Here is a 20,868-nt window from a genome sequence, read left to right as displayed (position 1 = left end):
CGTAATGACGATGGAACACACAAATTGCTTCGCGATTCAATACGTCAGAGCACTTCACTATAAGCGACTACAGCAGGCACGGTCACCGGATCGACGTTCTCCTGGGAGTTAAGTTTCTTGTTTCCGATGCAAAGCTGACAGTTAATTGTAGCAAACGCACCCTATTATTGACGATTCAATACACAAATTAGGTCACGAATCGCTACATCAGTCTCCAGCCGATTTCTCTCCAAGCGACTAAGTCAGACACAATCACCGGATAGACATTCACCTGGGAGTCCAATATGGTATTATCGACGAAGGGCTTACAGTTGAATGTAGCCCTCGCACCCTCGTATTGACGATGGAAGACACAAATTGGCATGTGAGTCACTACATCAGTCTCCAGTCGACTTCCCTCCTAGCGAGTAACTGAGCCACAGTCACCGGATGGACATTATCCTGCGAGTCAAGTTTCATGCTTCCGACACAAAACTGACACTTCATTTTAACCGTCGCAGCCTCGTTATGACGATGAAACATATAAATTGCGTCGCGATTCAATACATCAGCCTCCAGCCAACTTCTTTCCAAACGAATAACGCAGCCACGATCACCGGATAGACGTTCTCCTGGGAGTCAAGTTTCTTGCTTCCGACGCAGAACTGGCAGTTTATTGTAGTCCCCGCAAACTCGTATTGACGATGGAAGACACAGGTTGGAATGTGATTCTATACATCAGTCTCCGGTCGACTACACTCCAAGCGACCAACGCATCGATGGTTACCGGATGGACGTTCTCCTGGGAGTCAAGTTTATGGTTTCCGACGCAAATCTAAAAGTTAATTGTAAAGCTGGTACCCTCTTAATGACCATGGAACACACAAATTGCGTAGCGATTCAATACATCAGTCTCCAGCAGACTTGTCAATAAGCGACTAACGCAGCCACAGTCATCGGATAAACATTCGCCTGGGACTCAACTTTGGTATTATCGACGCAACACTGACAGTTAATTGTAGACCTCGCACCCACGTATTGACGATGGAAGACACAAATTGGGATGTGATTCAATACATCAGTCTCCAGCCGACCTCTCCAAGCGAATAAGGCAGCCATGGTGTCCGGATAGACATGATCCTGGGAGTCAAGTTTCATGTTTCCGACACAAAACTGACACTTCATTGTAACCTTTGCACACTCGTAATGACGATGGAACACGCTAATATCGTCGCGATCCAATGTATCAGTCTGAGCTGACTTCTCTATAAATGACTAAAGCAGGCACGGTCACCTGGTCGACGTCCTCCTTGGAGTTGAGAGAGGGCCACCACTTTCGAATTGGAAAGGCTTTAATTAAAGAAACTAAAACGCCTATTATAATTTTTAAAAATAATAATAAGATAACACATAAGTAAGCGCTAAGGGAACGCACTCTTAAATCTTTAATTATTAATCATAAGCGTGGGTTTACCACATTTAAATTCTCATTGCAATATGAAACATAAGTACATGTATTCACAACACAGCATGGCTTCAAATTTCTGCCTGGACAACCTATAGTCCTAAAACTTTCGTATTACATTCCAGCCAATCACATTAATAACTTGTAAACACGGTTGGCACTATAATCAATTTTAATAATCCACAATCACTCAAAAAACAACATCAGAAGTTCGATACGGAGCATGTAAGCCTGTTTATACTATCTTTCGGATCAAAATAGGCACGGGGGCCACCGTAACAGAAGTGCGCTAGTTGCTTTTAGGATAGGTGCTCCCATTAGCTTAATCACTGAGCAGATATTTACTTAAGCGACAGGTAAGATAGTTAATGCAAATAGAAGGTATTTCTAAAGTTTTTTTTTCCTTCCTCCCTTTTAACAAAGGGGTTTTAGTAAGGTGGAAATTACACTTTGAGGAGACGCAATAGCAATCTAGGGGGCACTCCTTCACGAGGACGCCATGCCACCACACACGTACTAAACTAGCCGCGTGCCCGCTGTTCAAGCCAAACATTAACAACACAGTTCCATATTCATGACACCCAAATAGTCTGGATCAAAACAAAACCAAAAATCCCAAGAGCGCAAGATCCAGCATAGCTTCAGAACAGATCTTACTTCATGCGGTTGCCTTCACAAATACAGATATCGAAATGAAAACAAGAACGTGTAACAACATTCCCTAATCAGCACGATGTTCTTCTGTAGGTCCCGGTAGCGCTAGACAACGCTGACATGCCAATGTTAGCAAACTTCTAAGGCAACACCCTCCAACTGACAAGCCGAAACCAATGTGACCCCTTATCAGCTCCGTGACAGGACTCGAACCCCCAACTACTGTCAGTGCAACTCGCTTAGAATAAATACAGCGCAAATAGTATGGCGGACACATATACCCAGGGATTAACAGAACACTGGACTGAACTAGAATTAACCTTAATAATACAGCACTCGATCTTGGGACACAAGGAACTAACTCCCCACCCGAAATTCTACAACCACAGGTCGGGAGGATGAACTACCAAAACATAGAAGTGAAAACGTACACAAATAACTACCAAAATACACCACTACACCGGTTAGCAACGATTGCGAATACATAGAAAGAAGGATCCTTTATTGTATGATTATATGATAGCGGAACAAACACTGGTAGCAGTTACTTCTGTAAAATATCTGGGAGTATGCGTGCGGAACGATTTGAAGTAGAATGATCATATAAAATTAATTGTTGGTAAGGCGGGTACCAGGTTGAGATTCATTGGGAGAGTGCTTAGAAAATGTAGTCCATCAACAAAGGAGGTGGCTTACAAAACACTCGTTCGACCTATACTTGAGTATTGCTCATCAGTGTGGGATCCGTACCAGATCGGTCTGACGGAGGAGATAGAGAAGATCCAAAGAAGAGCGGCGCGTTTCGTCACAGGGTTATTTGGTAACCGTGATAGCGTTACGGAGATGTTTAATAAACTCAAGTGGCAGACTCTGCAAGAGAGGCGCTCTGCATCGCGGTGTAGCTTGATCGCCAGGTTTCGAGAGGGTGCGTTTCTGGATGAGGTATCGAATATATTGCTTCCCCCTACTTATACCTCCCGAGGAGATCACGAATGTAAAATTAGAGAGATTAGAGCGCGCACGGAGGCTTTCAGACAGTCGTTCTTCCCGCGAACCATACGCGACTGGAACAGGAAAGGGAGATAATGACAGTGGCACGTAAAGTGCCCTCCGCCACACACCGTTGGGTGGCTTGCGGAGTATCAATGTAGATGTAGATGTAGATGAATCTGCACTGTCAGAATTGCACCAGTGAACAGAACAGAGGATTGCCACAGCGGTGGCCACAAGCAGGAAAGACGCCTGGATGAACTCAATCCCAAAGGACGATCAACTTAAAACATTCATACTTCTTTTCTTCTTTCCCCCGGCCCACTTCGTCGTTTGTCCGGGACTGCTGTGCACAATTCTGAGCCGTCCCCAGTCGTCCCGGCAAACACTGACCCAGCCGAACTGCTCCCGGACTCAAACCCTCGCCGAACGGCGGCTCCACAGCCCCATGATGGTTACTGTTTGTTTGCCTTCGTCGACGCAGGCGATGATTAGAGTGACATCCGCCTCCCGCGGACAACCAGGCCGGCGTTCCTCCACGGGTAGAAGTGCATGTTCGATAACAGCACCCGTACGCGGAAGGCAGGATGTCGACGTCACCAGAGCAGACACGAAGGCCACTACGCGACAACCTCCCCCAGCGTGACCGCGCTCGCCTATAAATAGTACAGGCCAAAGAGTCTGCTGCAGTAGTCACGTGAGTCGATCGTGTTACCAACCTACGGTTTCTAAGTACACCAAAGACAGAACTCGCAATCGATAGTGGTTACACTACGGGCGGGAGTTCAAACGAAAGAGCTTCGTAAAAGACCAACCCTGAACAACCGCGGAAAAACGAAATAGAAACGAAACATTAAAAGACAGCAACGAGATGCTAGAGCCCGATCGCACCCAAACACTGTCGATTACCAAAAATATTGGCTCCACACGACGCTCAGGAAACGAGCTGTGGAAAGATGGAAGTACACACGGCTCAGCCACAGTCACCGGATGGACGTTCTCCTGGGAGTCATGCTTTTTGTTCCCTATGGAGATCTGACAGCTAATTGTGGCAATCGCACCCTAGTATTGACGATGGAACGCACAAATTGCGTCGCGATTTAAACATCAGTCTCCAGTCCACTTCTCTCCAAGCGACTAAAGCAGGCAGTGTCACCGGATTGACGTTCTCCTAGGAGTGAAGTTTTGTGTTTCCGTCGCAAAAAATGACATGATTGAAACCCTCGCAACCTCGTAATGAGGATGGATCACACGAATTGGGTCGCGAATCAATACATAAGTCTCCAGTCGACTTCTCTCCAATCGACCAACGTAGTCACAATCTCTGGATGGACGTCCGCCTGGGAGTCAAGTTTGGTATTATCGATGCAGGACTGACAGTTAATTGTAGCCCTCGCACCCTCGTATTAACGATGAAAGACACAAATTGGAATGTGATTCAATACGTCAGTCTCCAGCCGACTTCTCTCCAAGCCACTAAAGCAGGCACGGTCACCGGATCGACGTTCTCCTGGGAGTCATGTTTCTTGTTTCCGATGCAAAACTGACGGTTAATTATAGCCCTCGAACCTTTGTTGTACTGATGGAACACACAAATTGTGTTGCGATTCAATATACCAGTCTCCAGCCGACTTCTCTCCAAGCGACTAACGCAGCCACGTTCACAGGATGGACGTTCTGCTGGGAGACAAGTTTCTGGTTTCTGATGATAAACTGACAACTGTAGCCCTCGCACACTTGTAGTACTGATGGAACACACAAATTCGGTCGCGAATGAATATATCAGCCTTCAGCTGTCTTCCCTATAAGCGACTAAAGCGGGCACGGTCACCGGATCGACGTTCTCCTGGGAGTCATGTTTCTTGTTTTCGACTTAAAACTGACAGTTAATTGTAGCCCTCGCACCGTCGTAATGAGTTTGGAACACACAAATTGGGTCGCGATTCAATACATCTGTGGTGTCACCGCCAGACACCACACTTGCTAGGTGGTAGCTTTAAATCGGCCGCGGTCCACTAGTACATGTCGGACCCGCGTGTCGCCACTGTGTGATCGCAGACCGAGCGCCACCACAAGGCAGGTCTCGAGATACGGACTGGCACTCGCCCCAGTTGTACGGACGACGTAGCTAGCGATGCACACTGGCGACGCCTCGCTCATTTGCAGAGCAGATAGTTAGAATAGCCTTCAGCTAAGTCAATGGCTACGGCCTAGCAAGGCGCCATTAGTAACATTGCATGTATCTAAAGAGTCTCACTTGTATCGCCACAATCTCCAGATGTACCAAAAGGATGGATTAAAGTTAAGTATTCCAGAAGCTACGTACTTTTCTTTATAGCCTTCATTACGTAACTTGTTTCAGACCTCACGCATCCGGCTTTAGCTTAGCGCGTGCCTTTCGGCTTCCTCTCATTGTGTCTAGGCTGTCTTGCCTAGACACAACAACATCAGTCTCCAGCCGTCTTCTCTCCAAGGGTCTATCGCATCCTCGGTCGCCGGATGGACGTTCTCCTGGGGGTCAAGTTCTTAGTTTCCAACGTATAACTGACATTTAATTGTAACCCTCGCGCCCTCGTACTGACGATGCAACACACAAATTGAATTGCTATGTAAAACATACAGTTGCTGTAATCACGAAAACGCTATCGAAACACTCACTCACACCATAACTGAGTGCAACAAAGTAAGTATTGGAGAAGATGTACGGCATGAAATAAATAAACAAACACAGTCGTATCCATGACTCCGCTACAGGCGTCACTAATGATAAAGAATATAGGGTATTTTGAGACAAAGTAACGGGGCGGAACAGCCAGTTCTGCCTCATGGGTTGAATTTACATCGAATAGGAAACTTAATTAGTATTTGCATAGATAGTTTAAAAGTCTTTTCCTATGTGTACCCTGTCAGGAAATGTTTAAGTACCAATGTCAACGAAAGCCGCTTTTGGAAGAGGGAGAGAGGATATTAAAAATCCTGTGCGGTGCGCATGCGCTGTGCTTAGGTGGTAGACCACATGCGTCTTACATAAAATTGCTCGTCTCGACTTTCCCTACGTCACTGCGGTCGTTATAAACAGTTATCGTTTACGCCCTGTGTGTCTACTCGGAAGCCAATAAAACAAAGGAAAAGAAAAAGAGGCACAGCAGCTGACTCAGCTTCGGCGGAGTGAGCAAACATTACGTGTATCGAGGCTCCTCATCCTCTGTTCGATGCGTCCACTCACGATTACTTCTTATCACGCTACTTCAATGGCAAAACTTTCTCTTGTAGTATTGGAAACCGTAGGGTGCATAGGAGAAGCAAGATGAAAGAACATCAAGAAGGCATCTCCAGGAGAAGAAGTAGATAGTTGCGATAGGCACATTACATTTACTGGAATGGGTAAATGATTGGTATATATGCTAAGACTTTTCTTAGTTTGTCCCATTATGAGCATGTAGTAATTAATAAAGTTGTAACATATGTGCATACAATTCATTATTAATTATTAATGATGCTTCGCCACCCAAAATATACTTTGAAGAGTGTCGCGCTCTTGAGAAAGTTGGTATGGCTTGTAGTAATAAACTAAGGCAAATTTGCTGTTCAAGGGTACGATTCCGCTGGAGTTATGTGGTGTCCGTACAGTGAACGTAACATAGAAAGTGTTTCACAATTCATGTTACACACTTCTATAGGTTATAGACGGGACTTAGTAGATCATGTTTTACATAGGAATCCATGTCTCGAAACCTCATCTAACGACGCTATAATGTCAATATTGTTGGCCCCGGCACCTGTAAGTGTACGTATATACAGGCTGATTCAGTGATGATGTTACAAACTCTCTAGGATGATGGAGAAGGACAAATGTAACAATTTCAGGTAAGGCTTCCTGTATTGGAGACAAACAGGCCGACAGATAAGCGAAAACCGTTCTGACACCTCTGACAGTGGAATACACCTGCAGGTATTGTTGTAGCTAAGATTGTAATGTAGGGAACTTTCAGAGGTGACAATATGGACCAAAACAAGGAAAAAATGTATAGCAAAAGTGGGCTCTAAAACGCATACCTTAGGAGCTGTTCAACACACAGCCGGCTCCTTTAACTTTGATGCTCTGTAGTGTCTTTGGATGACGTTTCCGGAGATCGATTACTATGTAAAAGTTGATCTCCTAAGTCCCCTCCACATCCTCTAGAAACGTGTAACATGCACTGTGAAACACGCTGTTCAGCAAACCAGAGCAATCTGCTGAATCAAGTAAAGTTACAGACTGGTCAACGATCGTGAGCCAATGTAAAGCCGATAATAGTTGTTTTATGGGGCAAATCCGTTTCACATACGTATCCTTGTACCTGACATAGAGCTTAAGAATAATTCTAAAAAACAAAGCGAGATTAAGTACATATTATTTACGAGTAAGAATGTAGCGTATACGACGTTTGGTAAAAGAAGTCTTCGTCCTAAATAAAGGCATTTGTTTGCAGCATATGACTATTGTTCAGTTTTTTACCGAAACTGGGAACATATCCGGTTCTATCCCGATGACCTCTGCCTAGAATTTCCAGTACCAAACGATGCAAGATTGAAAAGGCTGGCTTCAACCTTCTATGAAATTAAAAAAAATATGCGTGCAACACGTGCAACAGAACTTTTGTTGGAAGGATTGCGGTATTGTAAATCAGACTGCGAGGCGCTCACACAGATACTACGATTTCAGATTGGAGCTTTACAGACAGTTGTGGTACGCTAACATTTATTAGAGACTCAATAGAATAAAAAGAAGTGCCTCGTGGATAAGCAGGCCTCACTACCATGGTGGAAAGTACAGGTTCACGAACGAGTTGAATAAGGAAATGAAATATTGGATATTGCAGTGGAATGCATTGGGTTCGCAGGTTGTGATTTGCTGGACATCATTTTCGGTAAATAATGGTAACAATGTTTCCAATTTTGTGTAATGAAACAAAATGTTTTTATTTTCTTCAATTGGTTTTATTTACAGTAACTGAGTGATCGTAGAAATATGTGAAGCGTGGAGGGCTAAGTCAGCTCGATACCAGAAGATCAGTGAACTGGTCAGCTGCTGCGTGCCGCGCCCCACCACTCCGCGGAGTCGACGTCTGTGTCGCCCTGGTCCGAGTCCACGCTCTGGTCCCAGTCACCAGAGTCTGGTATCCACCACGACCATGGGGCGCGCTTGCGACCTCTGCAACACACGTGTCAGACCAATACGTCACGTACTAGTCAATAGTGATATCTGTCCACTATAGCTCAGCAGATTGCAGGAAAAAATCAAACTTAATTATGTTAATTGTGTAAACTGAGGGGCGAAGACATGATAACACTGTCGGTCCACATTTGGAACGCAGTACAACAGCAGTTCTGCGTACCATCGAATAGATAAGCGCTTGGTAGTTTTCTGAAGACACGTGGCGCCAGACGTCCACGCTCAGGTCACGCAGTTTCCGTAAACTATAGGTCGACGGTTTGTGGCTAAGGAGCTGGCCACCGAAGTGTTCCATCGCGTTCACATCAGGTGAATTTGGAAGGTGAGACGTCGGCGTGAGTACTGTGAGATTCCTTAAAATACTGTCGTACGGTTCTGGTACTGTGCCACGGACAATTATCTAGCTGGAAGATGCCATCGCTGTCTGGGAAATATCACCCACGAAGGAGTGCAGATGGTTAACACACACATGGAATCGAAGCCCACCTGAACGTGCCCCATACCGTAATACTGCCCCCACCAACCTGCATCGGTGGATCGGTGAATGTCTCGACAGTCATTCACCTGTAGCTACTATTCCCTATAGACTGAAAAAATAGCTTCTACAAAATTATACCTCCAATTACTGATTACAGCGATAATATTCTGCAAGGCCTCTCTCAGGAAAGCTCACGGCTCCTGGACCTGGTTATGAATGCCTGCGGTCGTTAAATCTGTGATGCTCGACTTTTTAATCAGATTTCAGCATCATGTGCGCAGTTATCCTACCTTCGTGCAGAGAGGCTCAGAGATATTTCCATACCCTCTGCCTTCTCTTCTGTCTTATCAACGAACACTGTCCGTGATACCTTTCCCCGACTTTAACGCTCTTATCTTAACAACACAGCAGAAACAACCGATCCCGCCAGACGAAATCCTGTTTTTCTCCACCGATCAGCCACTCCCTCAATATCCTTGTCAGTATCAGGAACCCGACCGTATAGTAACCTCCCGCATATTATCAGAGAACTTTATAACATCCCCAGCTTCATAAGATAGTTAATGACATACTACTAAAGCAATAATAAGCATTACCATTGTCTCTGTACGCACTCGTTACTCTCCTTCTCCCAACAAGATATTCCTAATGTACCACCATTCTTAGCTGATACAGTCTCCTCAAATTTATTTTCTCCAGAGCACGCTATATCAGAAAACATCGATTTTGTAGATCTATAAATTCTTTTTATATCTGCCATTGTCATTATTGCTGTTATCAACATTATTATTATTATAAGTTATCACTATTAGTGGCTACAGAATAATGCTGAAGATTAGATGTGTCAATTAACTACCTAATGAGCAAGTACTGAAGAAGTTCAGTATGACAATGTTGAGGGCGTTCAAAGGATTGGAGGTCAGTACGCACATGGCACGTTATGCCTCCAGACAGCATAACTCCTAAACCTACAAAACTATCATGTTCGACCATGGTTCCGGGTGCAATACGTGTTTCCACATCTCGCCTTATGAGGGTACGGCCATCACTGTAGATGATGATCGTTTTGGTGGACCAGGTGTTACGGTATTGGGGTGGCGAAATGTTGTGTGGTTGTAATGGCCTTCAAGTCTTTGAACACGGTACACTCGCCGGTTAAAGTTATTGTGACTCTGTACTTCTTACCCATGTGCTTTTTTTCAAGGGAACCTTCGGCCCTGACTTCATTTCTATGGATGACAGTGAGCGACCGCACCGAACAGCGCAGATGGAGAAGCTATTGGAACGACGGGACTGGCACGAACATCCCCCCTGACATAAATCCTGCCGAGCACGTGCGGGACGAGTTAGGGAGATGTGTTACAGCGAGCTCACGTGCACCAATGGCAAACCCGCAGTAGTCAACCATGCAGGTGGGGGAATGTAACGCACTGGCACTACAACTGCTTCCCAACCTCGTGGGCAGCAAGGGAGCACAACTGTGTAGTTTTCTACTTGCTGATCGATTCTGCAGGCGGGCGTCATCCGTCCCACTTCTATTGTACGTCTATGGTATCTACACCAGTAGTTACATAATTTATTAATAGTTTTCACTTTGAGATTATTATGTTGCGAATACTGGTAATCTTGTACACTGATTAGCCAAAACATTTTGATCACCTGCTTAATAGCTTTTCTGTCCATCTTTGGAACGAAATACATCGCTGATTATGCGTATTACATTCTGTTCTTAGGTTTGTGGAGAATTGTGCCTTTATATGTCCACGCACAGGCCTGTAATTCACTTAACGGGCCGCCGATTTGCGTACGCGGGGATGGTACCCGATAGCGACCCAGGTGGGTTCCATAGGATTTATATCAGGCGAATTTGCCTGCCGAGACATCAACGTGAGTTCACTATAATGCTCCTCAAACAACTGTAGCGCGGTTATGACACCGAGGCACGAACGATTATACTGCTAAAATGTGGCATCGTCGTCGGGCAAGACAACAAGAATGAAGGGACGCAGGAGAATGATTCCCATAGCAAAATACTGCTCTCACCAGTCTGCGTCCATGGCGCGCTGCACGTTGCCTCGATGACAGTGTCTGTGGAGACGACCATCGATCCAGTGTAGCAAACTGTGATTCACCCGAAGAGCCGACGCTTTTCCATTTCCTGATAGGCCTGTGCCCACTGTGATCGTAACCAACGATGTCGTTGGGTCAACATGTGAAAACGTAGGGTTTTCTGATGCGGAGCTCCACGTTCAACAATGTACAATGTACTACGAACAGCGTGCTCCGAAACACTTGTACCTGAACCAGTATTTTGCTCGTTCGGCAGATATGCCACAGATCACTATCTATACTACTTTATAGAGCAGCCAAGCCTCGGAATCCCACGTTCCGTGAAGAGTCGTGGACGTCCAAGCATTTAGTGGTAGTTTGCTGCCCTTCTACCTCTTTCCGCAGAGGCTTGCGACAGTACCACGAGAACATTCGACTAGCTTCGCCGTTTTCGAGATACCCTTTCATAGGCTCTGCGTAATAATTATCCGCCCTTTGTTAAAGTCGCTTATCTTACGACATTGCCCCATTTTCAGTCCATATCTTTGCTAGGTTGATCCGCCGTCCGCGTATGCCCCGCTTTACATACTTTTGCTACCGTGTCACGTAGCCGCAATGCCACCGGGGTGCATCCAGTGTAACGGTGGGTAAGTGATAATAATATTTTTACTGTTCAATGTATTTGCGATTTAAGTGCCAGCAACTTTGTTATGTTACGTTGTAAACTTTAACTTACAATTCCACAGTCAGAGTGCAGACGTGTTCACACTGTGAGCGCCTCTGGTGGGCTCTTCAGTTGGCGTCTCATTGCATGAGGTGTGGTTGTTTAAAGAGCGCCTCATCCAAGAATATGGAGGTCGGGGGCTTGCTGCTGTGTGAAGCAGGATAAACGGCGATCTCTGCCAGATCTGACGACAGACTGCAGTGCTGGAGCAGACGCAAGCGATTCAGAGTACGCCGTCCAGCGCACATGGGGCGCCGCAGTAAACGTTCTCTATTTCCTCACATGTTGACTCGACGACATCGTCAGTTATGATTACACTGTACACTGGACCATCGAGAACGTACCGCTGCTCAGTGTAAACGTGTCATCCGGTCGGATGAGTCACGTTTCTTGTCAGCAAGTTGGGTGGCGGTTTTCGGTTGCGGCCGTCATTTGGGTGCACGGCTGCTCGGAAAAATTCACCGCTCCAGAGACTCAGACCTGTGGCGGCAGCATTACTTTGTCAGGGACACTCGCCTGAGCGTCAGGTGGAATTGTGGCAGCAATGGAAGGCAACATGGCAGCTGCGGACATCGTGGAGAATGTTCACACCATCTGCGTTCCTTCACAGCCGCCGTCATCACCAACGGTGGTGGCATCTTGCAGCACGACAAATTTCCCTGTCAACCGCTCGCAATGGGCTAAAGTGATTTGAGTAGCATGATCGTGGACTCACACTGATTCCTTGGTCACCAAATTTGCCAGATGCGAACCAAATGCAACACAGCGAGGATGCCATCGGGCTCCATGTGCGCACCCGCAAACCAACAGGTTTTTTAAGGACATGGTTGATCTGTGCATTTATCCTTCCGTATGCTATGATATAGCAATAGATGACTAGTTTTATACGGCAAAGTGTTTTGTGAAGTGGACGAAGAACCTAAGACCCCGACAATTCATTATCGTTGTCATTTTCGTTAGTATCATCATCATTTCAGATCATCAGTTTTCTCACCAGAAAGAGCTTCGAGATGACACACATCTTTTTCACCCCAACGAACAAGCTGGCTGGACCTGCAGTCGAGAGCCGTTCAAATTCCGTCCTTCCATCGTGATTTACATTTTCGTGGTTTCATTAAACTGCGTAACAAAAATACATCGCCCTTCCTTTATTTCTTGTTGCTTACGTCTAGTGAATAAAAATATCCACTATTAAGTAAGATGAGCTAAACTTTCCCGTTCTTCCAAAAAAACGAAATCCTGCATTCGCCTTCCCTAACGCCAACCTGACGTGTTGATTCTGTTCACACCATTTCATATCGCTCTGCAGCTTTAGGCCTAAATGTTTAATCGAAACGACTGTGTCAAGCTGCATCCAACTAATGCTTTATTCGGCCGTTGCAAGACTGTTTCCCGCTCAGCCGTAGTAAGCTACGTTTTTGTACACTGAGAGCAAGCTGCCATTTATGATACAAGTACAAATTTTGTCTAACTCATTTTGTATATTCCTACACTTACTCAACGACGACACGTTCCCGTACACTACGGTGCCATTAGCAAACAGCCGCAAATTGCTACTCACCCTGTCCGTCAGATGATTTATGTATGAGGTCCGTTCAAAAATTCCGGAACATTCGTAATTTCGTGGCAGTGGTGAGTTGGAGAGAAATGCGGTTGGCATCCCTGCTCACCTCTGTGTTTTGTGTTTAAGTTCCGGAAGTTTCTGTGTTGAATGTCTGTTGGTTATTCTGTATTCCGTACTGAGTGGAACGTTGTGTCACACCGTTTGCGAATATCGAGGTGGCAGAGTTAGAACAGCCACGCTTCTGCATTGAACTGCGCGTGAAACTAGAGAGACACGCCAAATGATGCAGGAAGCCAATGGTGATGGGTCCTTAAGCCGTACTCGGTGTTTCGAACGGTTCACACGGTTTAAAAATGGTTGGACGGAAGTTAAAGATAACCCTTGTTCAGGACGCCATCCGGCGTCTACCGACGACGCTCGTGCAGGTAAGTCAACGAAACTGTGCATTCCTTCGAATACTGACTGTCCGTGAGACTGCAGAAGAATGTAACATTTCAGTTGCATCATGTGATATTCTGACATAACATCTTGAAAAGTCTCATGTTGGCACCAAGTTCGTCTCACGGCTCATTAAATTTTGGAAATTTGTAGTAAGGTCTTATGAGACCAAACTATTGAGGTCATCGGTCCCTAAGCCTACACACTACTTAATCTAACTTAAAATAGCTTACTGTGTGGACAACGCACACACCCATGCCGGAGGGAGGACTCGAACCTAGGACAGGAGAAGCCGCACGGACCGTGACAAGGCGCCCTAGACTGCCCGGCTACTCCGCGCGGCCTGCTCATAAATCAGGACTAGAAAAACCTTCGCCTCGCAATCTATCAAGAGTTTCCAGATGGCGTAAATGTGATCGAAATGCTCCTTAAGAGAATCTTAACTGATGACGAGACGTCGGTTATGATGTTGAGACCAAGGTTCAGCTTCACAATCGATTTGAAAAGGTTTTCTAAAACCAACAAAAGCTCGTCAGGTCAAATCAAATGTCAAAGCCATGCTCATAATTTTCTTTGGCGCTGAAGGATTAGTTAATCATGAATTCGTGCCACAGGAACAAAGTGTTGATCGATGATACTATCGGGACGTGTTGCGACTCTTGAGAGAAAAGAAAACGGCCTGAAATGTGGCGAGAGAATTCATGGATCTCGCATCATCACAACGCATCCGCATATTCGTCCCTGTTGTGCGTGGCTGTTGCACAGACAACGAAATCACTGTGCTGCCCCATCCTCCGTACTCTCGTACCTGACCCCTGTGGTCTGTCTTTTATTTCCAAAGTTGAAAACCCCGCTGAAAGAACGAAGATTTACAACGACAGACGAGATGAAAGAAAACTAGCAGACGGCGCTTCACGCGATACAGCAAGAAGCGTACCAAGGTTGCGTGCATAGTTGGGGACGGCATTGGAGCGGTGTATCAATTGTGGAGGAGAATATTTCGAAAGAGACCAGCCACAATAAGTAAATGGTAAACGTAGAAAAGTTTTGTGGACAAAGTTCCGGAATTTTCTGAACAGACTCTTCTTCTTCTTCTTCTTCTTACGTTACGGCCTCTGTAGGACCACGGGTAGCCCCTACGTGGACTGCATTTTCCTCTTCTTCTCCCAGAACCTCTTCATTTTTTCTCTTCTTCTCTCCCGCTCTTCTTCCTAGATCTTCAGTTTCTGTTTCTCCTGTCGGCTCCACTGGTGACATTCTAATCTTTTCCTGTATTCTTCTCTGTCATTGATCTCCGGCATATTGGTCGGTGTATATTTGTTCCTCCAATTTTATTTTCCTTCGACCTTGATCCCCAATTCCAACCAGTCCTTCCGAAGTTCAACAACCCACTTGGTTCCTGTCTTTTCCCTTGCCCTCCCTGTTGTTTCCCACACTCTCTCCGTCATTCTGTTCATACTCATCCTAACTACATGTCCAGCAAACCTTGCCCTTTTGTCTGATTTCCCCGGATATTGTTCATGTTCCTGTGCAATTCTTCCGCAGGTCTTCGCATTTACCTCTCTCCACCTCTTTTGGGACATAGTATTTTTTTCAGTGTTTTTCTCTCTTCTTTCTCTAGTTGCTCTGCCCCATTTCTTCCTAGTGTCATCGTCTCAGCAGCATATAATACTGCATTCCTCACCGTTGCCTTGTAGTGGCGTAACTTTGCCTCTGTGGATATATTCTTTTTGTTATATATGTCTCTCGTCATGCAGAAGGCTTCTTTATCCTCTCTGTTATTCCCTCCTTGCTCCTGTTCCTTCCTGTTATAAATTCTCCCAGATATTTAAATTTGTCCACCATTTGCACAGTGCCTTCCGGTGTTTGCCAGTCTGCAGTGGTATTCAATGTCTTTGTCTTGTTGTAGGCGATCCTCAGCCCCACCTTTCTGGCTACCTTACTTGTGTCTTTGCGTCTTCTTCCGTCTCACTTACTATTACTATGTCGTCTGCAAAGGCGAGGTAGTCCACTTGAGCCCTGTTGTCCTTTTTGTCCCCCACCTGGGTCTTTGGTATTCCCATTTTCTCGTTTATTGGTCTCCACTGCCTGATCACTTCGTCCAGTGCTATACTGAACAACAATGGTGACAATCCATCTCCCTGTTTAACACCAGTCTTGATCTCAAATTCTTCTGACAGTGCTCCTCTGAATTTCAACCTTGCTTTTGTGTCTGTCGGAATTTCTTTTAATAGTTCTTGTGTAGTTCCATCTAGTCCTCTTTTCTTCAGGATCCTAACAAGAGTCTGTCTGTCGATGGAGTCATATGCCTTTGTGAAGTCCAAGAAGGTTATTACTGTCTTTTTGTTTTTTAAGGCCCTATGTTCTATCAGCTGCTTCAGGATAAATATCTGTTCTATACAGCCTCTTCCCTTCCTGAATCCCGCTTGGTAGTCGCCTACTGTCGTTTCTACCTGTTCTTCAACTCTCTTGAGCAATAGTTTTGACGGCACCTGAATAGGCTCGTACATAAAAAATAAATAAAGGGCATCGTACGATTTAAATAGATTTCAGGTTGGTCTCTATGGACCGAAAACGATAAACTGATGACAGTTTTTTTGATCATCGACTGTAATAGAAGAAAGATAATTGATACTCAACCATTTCTACCAAACTGCCACACGTCATAATCAGACCCCATTAAATGTATAAATCCACCAAATTAAAATTTTTTTCCGTTGAGAAATAAAGGCAAGAGAATTGATAAAGTCAATGGCAGTGACTGCCATATCTAACTACTAAAAATCTTTATGATTTTCTTCTAATGGATGATTTCTTAAATGAGTAGTTGAGAGTCTCATTGAACGCACGTTGAGCGAAGTCTCACAGAGCAGATATGGGAGGGTCAGTGTCGAGCCATTAGTCCCGCAAGACTGCGAGTCCTACAAGAGGTGTACAAGCCGCCACTGCCGAGGAGGCGGTCAGGTGCCAGGCGCAGAGGCGCTGCGTGTGACCAGAGGTCTGCCTATCAGGCGCAGCCTGCGCCTCGTCGGATGGCAACAGTGTTTGCAGCACATTGAGAAGTAAAGGATTGTTTTCAGTGTGACATTTCCGCCAGCGCCAGGAATGCACAGCGACTCTTTCCCATTGCTTAGAAGCTACGGAGTGTACAGGACTGTGAAGAAGTGCACCCTGCAGTTGTCCTCCATTCTGGGAAACGCTGGGCCGCGGACACTTTAGAGGTCAGTTCTAAGAGATGGAATGAGAAGAAGCCATCCCGCAACTTTATGCTTGCGGGCGTGGCTGACTTAGGTTGATAATTTTTTGGTAAGAAACTGTAAGGGCACGTACCATTGGTTAACATAAATAAATTCTGGAGTGAGAGAACGCGCTTGACCAGTGCATGCATGGGGAGGCCTTTCTCGCTGGACAGATAGTGGTACTCAGACACTGACTGTTTCCGAGCTGCAGCACTGAAATTCCCCACTGCTGGTTAAATATATTAAAATCGAGTATGCGATGGAGACCGCTGGCTTATTAGAACATATCTCATTGGGCGGCTCTCAGAAGAACAACTGTCATTGGCGATCAAAATCGAAGCTCACATTCACAAAGTGAGAGTAAAAATTCCCTTCTTGCCGGAGCGCTCTGTAGAACAGTTCCATACGAAACGCGACAGGGGAATTTTCGTCAGACAGACGGACTTCGACCTCGGGCTCTGGGGGAGACCAGGCTTCGATGCAAGGCGGGTGGGTTCCGCAGCCACCACAGCAGCCACTGGCCGCTACCGGGAACTCCCTGTACGGTAAACAGCAGCTGTGTTCACAAGACGGATTGTAGGAGGCGAGTGTTCTCAATAATGCCAGGACCTTCACATTTTTATTCCAAGTACATTTATTATTAATTGCAGGCTCACCATTAGTTCAGTCAAGTAGGTACATGGGCAATTTGTTTCTGTTGTCATTTGGATCTTTCTTGATTAAAGATTAGCAATCACTGTGCGGCTTCTAAGAGCGTAGTTGCACCCCAAATGTTGTGCTGGTTCTAATTTTCTCACTCGAGATTCGTTATACAATCTTTCCCAAGTTGTTAAGGCTTCAATTAAATAGTAACATACGTTAATGTGAAGGGCATTCAGTAAGAAATGAAAAACTTTTTTGCGGCCAATTTCCGTCGAGAAAATGCACAATACGCTGTGGCACATCGTGCAGTATTCCCGCTTCAGCCTCTATACCACCATGAAGTTCCAATAGGTGGTACAGCTATACGTACGATGCCTTGAAAATGGCGTCTGTAACGAGATGCGTTCCAACAATGGAACTGTCACTGAATTTATTTTGGCAGGAAACCAGATCATCGCAGATATTCACCGGTACTGCTAGAATGTGTACGCAGACCTGGAAGTGAACAAAAGTACGGTGAGTAGTTGAGTTAGACATGTGTCACTATCGAAAGAAGATCCCGCAGATCTGTTCGATTTCCCGCGTGCCGGCCGGCCGCACGTAGCTGTGACTCCTGCAATTTTGGAACGTGCAGACACTCTCATTCGACGTAATCAACGGAGCACAATCAACACCTCGCTGCTCAGCTGGAGGTCTCTGTTGGTAGCGCTGACACACTCGTCCACCCGTTGGCGAAATCAAAGGTGTGTGCCTGCTGAGTTCCTCGTAGCCTACCAGGAGACCACCAAGAGCGAAGGATGACCATCTGCGGGGAATTGTCTGGGCCAGTGCGGGATATACATGGATAGCGGGGAGACTACTGATGCAGCAAGACGTTCGCTCCGTTGTCGACCAGCGGAGTGGCGCCAGGCGGGCATACAGCCCCCTGTAAGGTGGCATGAGGCCGTCGCATTGAACGGAGATTCTATGGAAAAATGGGCTGTTGTAGCTATAAGAGTGGGGAATAAGATGGCGTATTGGAATCCTGAATAAAACCAACCTGCTTTCAGAAAAAAGCTGTTACATTACTTATTGAACGCCCCTCGTTATTGCAGGCTCAACATGCGCTCAGTCAAGGCAGTAGATGCATGTGCGATTCTTTATGTGCTTCTTTCTTTCCTTCCTTCTTGATTAACAACCAGCAATCTTCTGCGAACTTAGTTGCATCCCCAAATGTTACGCTGATTTTAATTTGTTCACTCCAGGTGCATTGTGCATTATTCGACGTTTATCAAGATGCTTGTGCTTTAATTATATTGTAACCCGTGTTAATACTTCATAAAAGTAACTGTCCTTTGTTATGTATGCAGTCTGTGTATAACCTGAAGCCTTTAGGGACTTATAACAAAGAGAGCTTTATAGTGACCATTGTTTAATTTATAGTTTGATGAATATCATTTTTGTGAGTTACAGCACCCATGTTTTTTAGAGTCACCCTTGTTAATTAATTAATTAACCTACGCCTACATCCGAACTCTGTAAACCGCTGCTAGACATTTCCTTTCCTGTGTCACTTGGAAATAGAACAAGGAGAAAACAACTGTCTATATACTTCTATGCAACACCTAATTTCTCTTATCTTCGTGGACCTTACACTACATGTACTTTGACGGCAATAGAATCGCTCTGCAATCAGCTTCAAATGCTCATTATTTAAATGTTATCAATAGTTTTCCTCGAAAAGAACGTCGCTTTCCTTCCAGTGATTCTCAGAGGAGTTAGCGAAGCATCTCCATAATAATTGCGTGTTGTTCGAACCTACTGGTAATAAATGTAGCAGCCCGCCACTGAATGTAGCCCTTTAATCCTACCTGGTCTGCATCCCAAACATTGGCAGTACTCAAGAGTGTGTCGTACTAGTGTTTTTTGTTATGTGGTATCCTTTGTGGAAAAATATTACCACCTTGCAGCAATGTCAGTTGCATTTGGGAAATCTTCAGAGTGTCCCGTGTATGCTGGATTGTCTGCCTTTCTGCTCCACAGTCGCTCTTTGTAGGCGTATTTGGTTTCCTTTTATACAATGACTCCGCACATTTGCAATGGTTCATCTTCATTTGGTTAAGAATTATACAGGATTTTCTTCGATGGACAAAGCCAGAAGGGTTTTCAGCAGTACTTTCCTAAAATCCTCCCAATAAGCCGAATTCGACCATTTCATATCGCTAGACATTTAATCGACTGTACTGTGTCAAGCAGCACACTATAGACGCTGTCTTCGGATATTGTGGGTTTGTTTTTCCTACTGATTTGCAGTAATTTACATTTTGTACATGTGAAGCTAGCAGCCATTCATCACACCAAGAAGAAATTTTGTCTGAGTCATCTTCTATCTTCCTACAGTCATTCAATTTCGACACCTTCCTGTACACCACAACATCATCAGTGATTATTGGAAGTAAGTGGAGCAAGCAAATAAAGTGTAATAATGGCCTTCCTCAAGGGTCCGTCTTAGCTCCTCGCCTCTTTAGCATTTGTATTGCAGATACACCTGCAACAACATCTCGAAAATTTTGATACTCTAATGAGTGGGCACTAGCTGCACAACACAAGGAAATTAAGAAAACAGAGAATGTTGAAACAAATGATTTGGCTGCTCAGGGAAACTATTTCTGCAAATGGAGGGTCCAGCCCAGTTCAACAAAGACGGAGATTTTGTGCTTCGACCTGAACAATAAATTTGCAGATATATAACTTGGAATTCGTTTCAACAGTGCCACCTGAATTCACAATAAATCTCATAAGTATCCAGGAGTTACTTTAGACAGAAAGTTAAGGTGTAAGGCTGACGTGAGAAACGCAAGGAATGAAATCAGACAGAAATGTGGTGGGACGTGGGGCCCTCCGGCACCTACATTATGAACGACAGTTTTAGCTCTGATTTAGCTGAACTGCCCACACACCAAGAAAACAGACATGGTACTAAATCACACAATGAAGATGACTTTGGTCACGATTAAGAGTACTCCCACCTTGTATCCAGCTGTCCTAAGTCATACACCTCCACCAAAACTGCGAAGTCAACAAGCACTTCTTAGAGAGTTTGGAAAAATGCAAAACAATTAACAACTTCCTATCCATTCTTTCACTGATGACACGAATATTAAACGACGCAGCTCATGAGAACCATCATTTTCGGAAGCTATATTTTTAGAAAATGGCGACTTTTTTATTGTGCAATACAGGGAGGTAGCCTGGAAAAATACTATAAATGCAGACCTACAGAAATTTCGAAGTATTGCTGAAAAACTTTCTGGCTTTGTCGATCGAAAAAAAATCCTGTATAATTCTTAACCAAATGAAGATGAACCATTGCAAATGTGCGGTGTCGTTGTATAAAAGGAAACCAAATACGCCTACAAAGAGCGACTGTGGAGCAGAAAGGCAGACAATCC

General features: G+C 45.0%; 1 protein-coding gene across 1 annotated transcript in view; it reads right to left on the bottom strand.

Annotated features, from left to right (window-relative positions):
- Positions 1-8,071: 8,071 nt before the first annotated feature.
- LOC124625774 overlaps positions 8,072-20,868 on the bottom strand; it is a 103,878-nt gene continuing 91,081 nt past the window's right edge. The window contains exon 4 of the mRNA XM_047149215.1: positions 8,072-8,282. Within this exon, the coding sequence (XP_047005171.1) occupies positions 8,153-8,282 (130 nt within the window). The 3' untranslated portion in view covers positions 8,072-8,152. The remainder of the gene's footprint in view (positions 8,283-20,868) is intronic.

The sequence above is a fragment of the Schistocerca americana genome, chromosome 8, assembly GCF_021461395.2.
Source record: "Schistocerca americana isolate TAMUIC-IGC-003095 chromosome 8, iqSchAmer2.1, whole genome shotgun sequence".
Classification (NCBI taxonomy): Eukaryota; Metazoa; Arthropoda; class Insecta; order Orthoptera; family Acrididae; genus Schistocerca; species Schistocerca americana.
The sequence above is the reverse complement of the archived record's forward strand: the minus strand, read 5'-3'. Positions and strand labels throughout refer to the sequence as shown.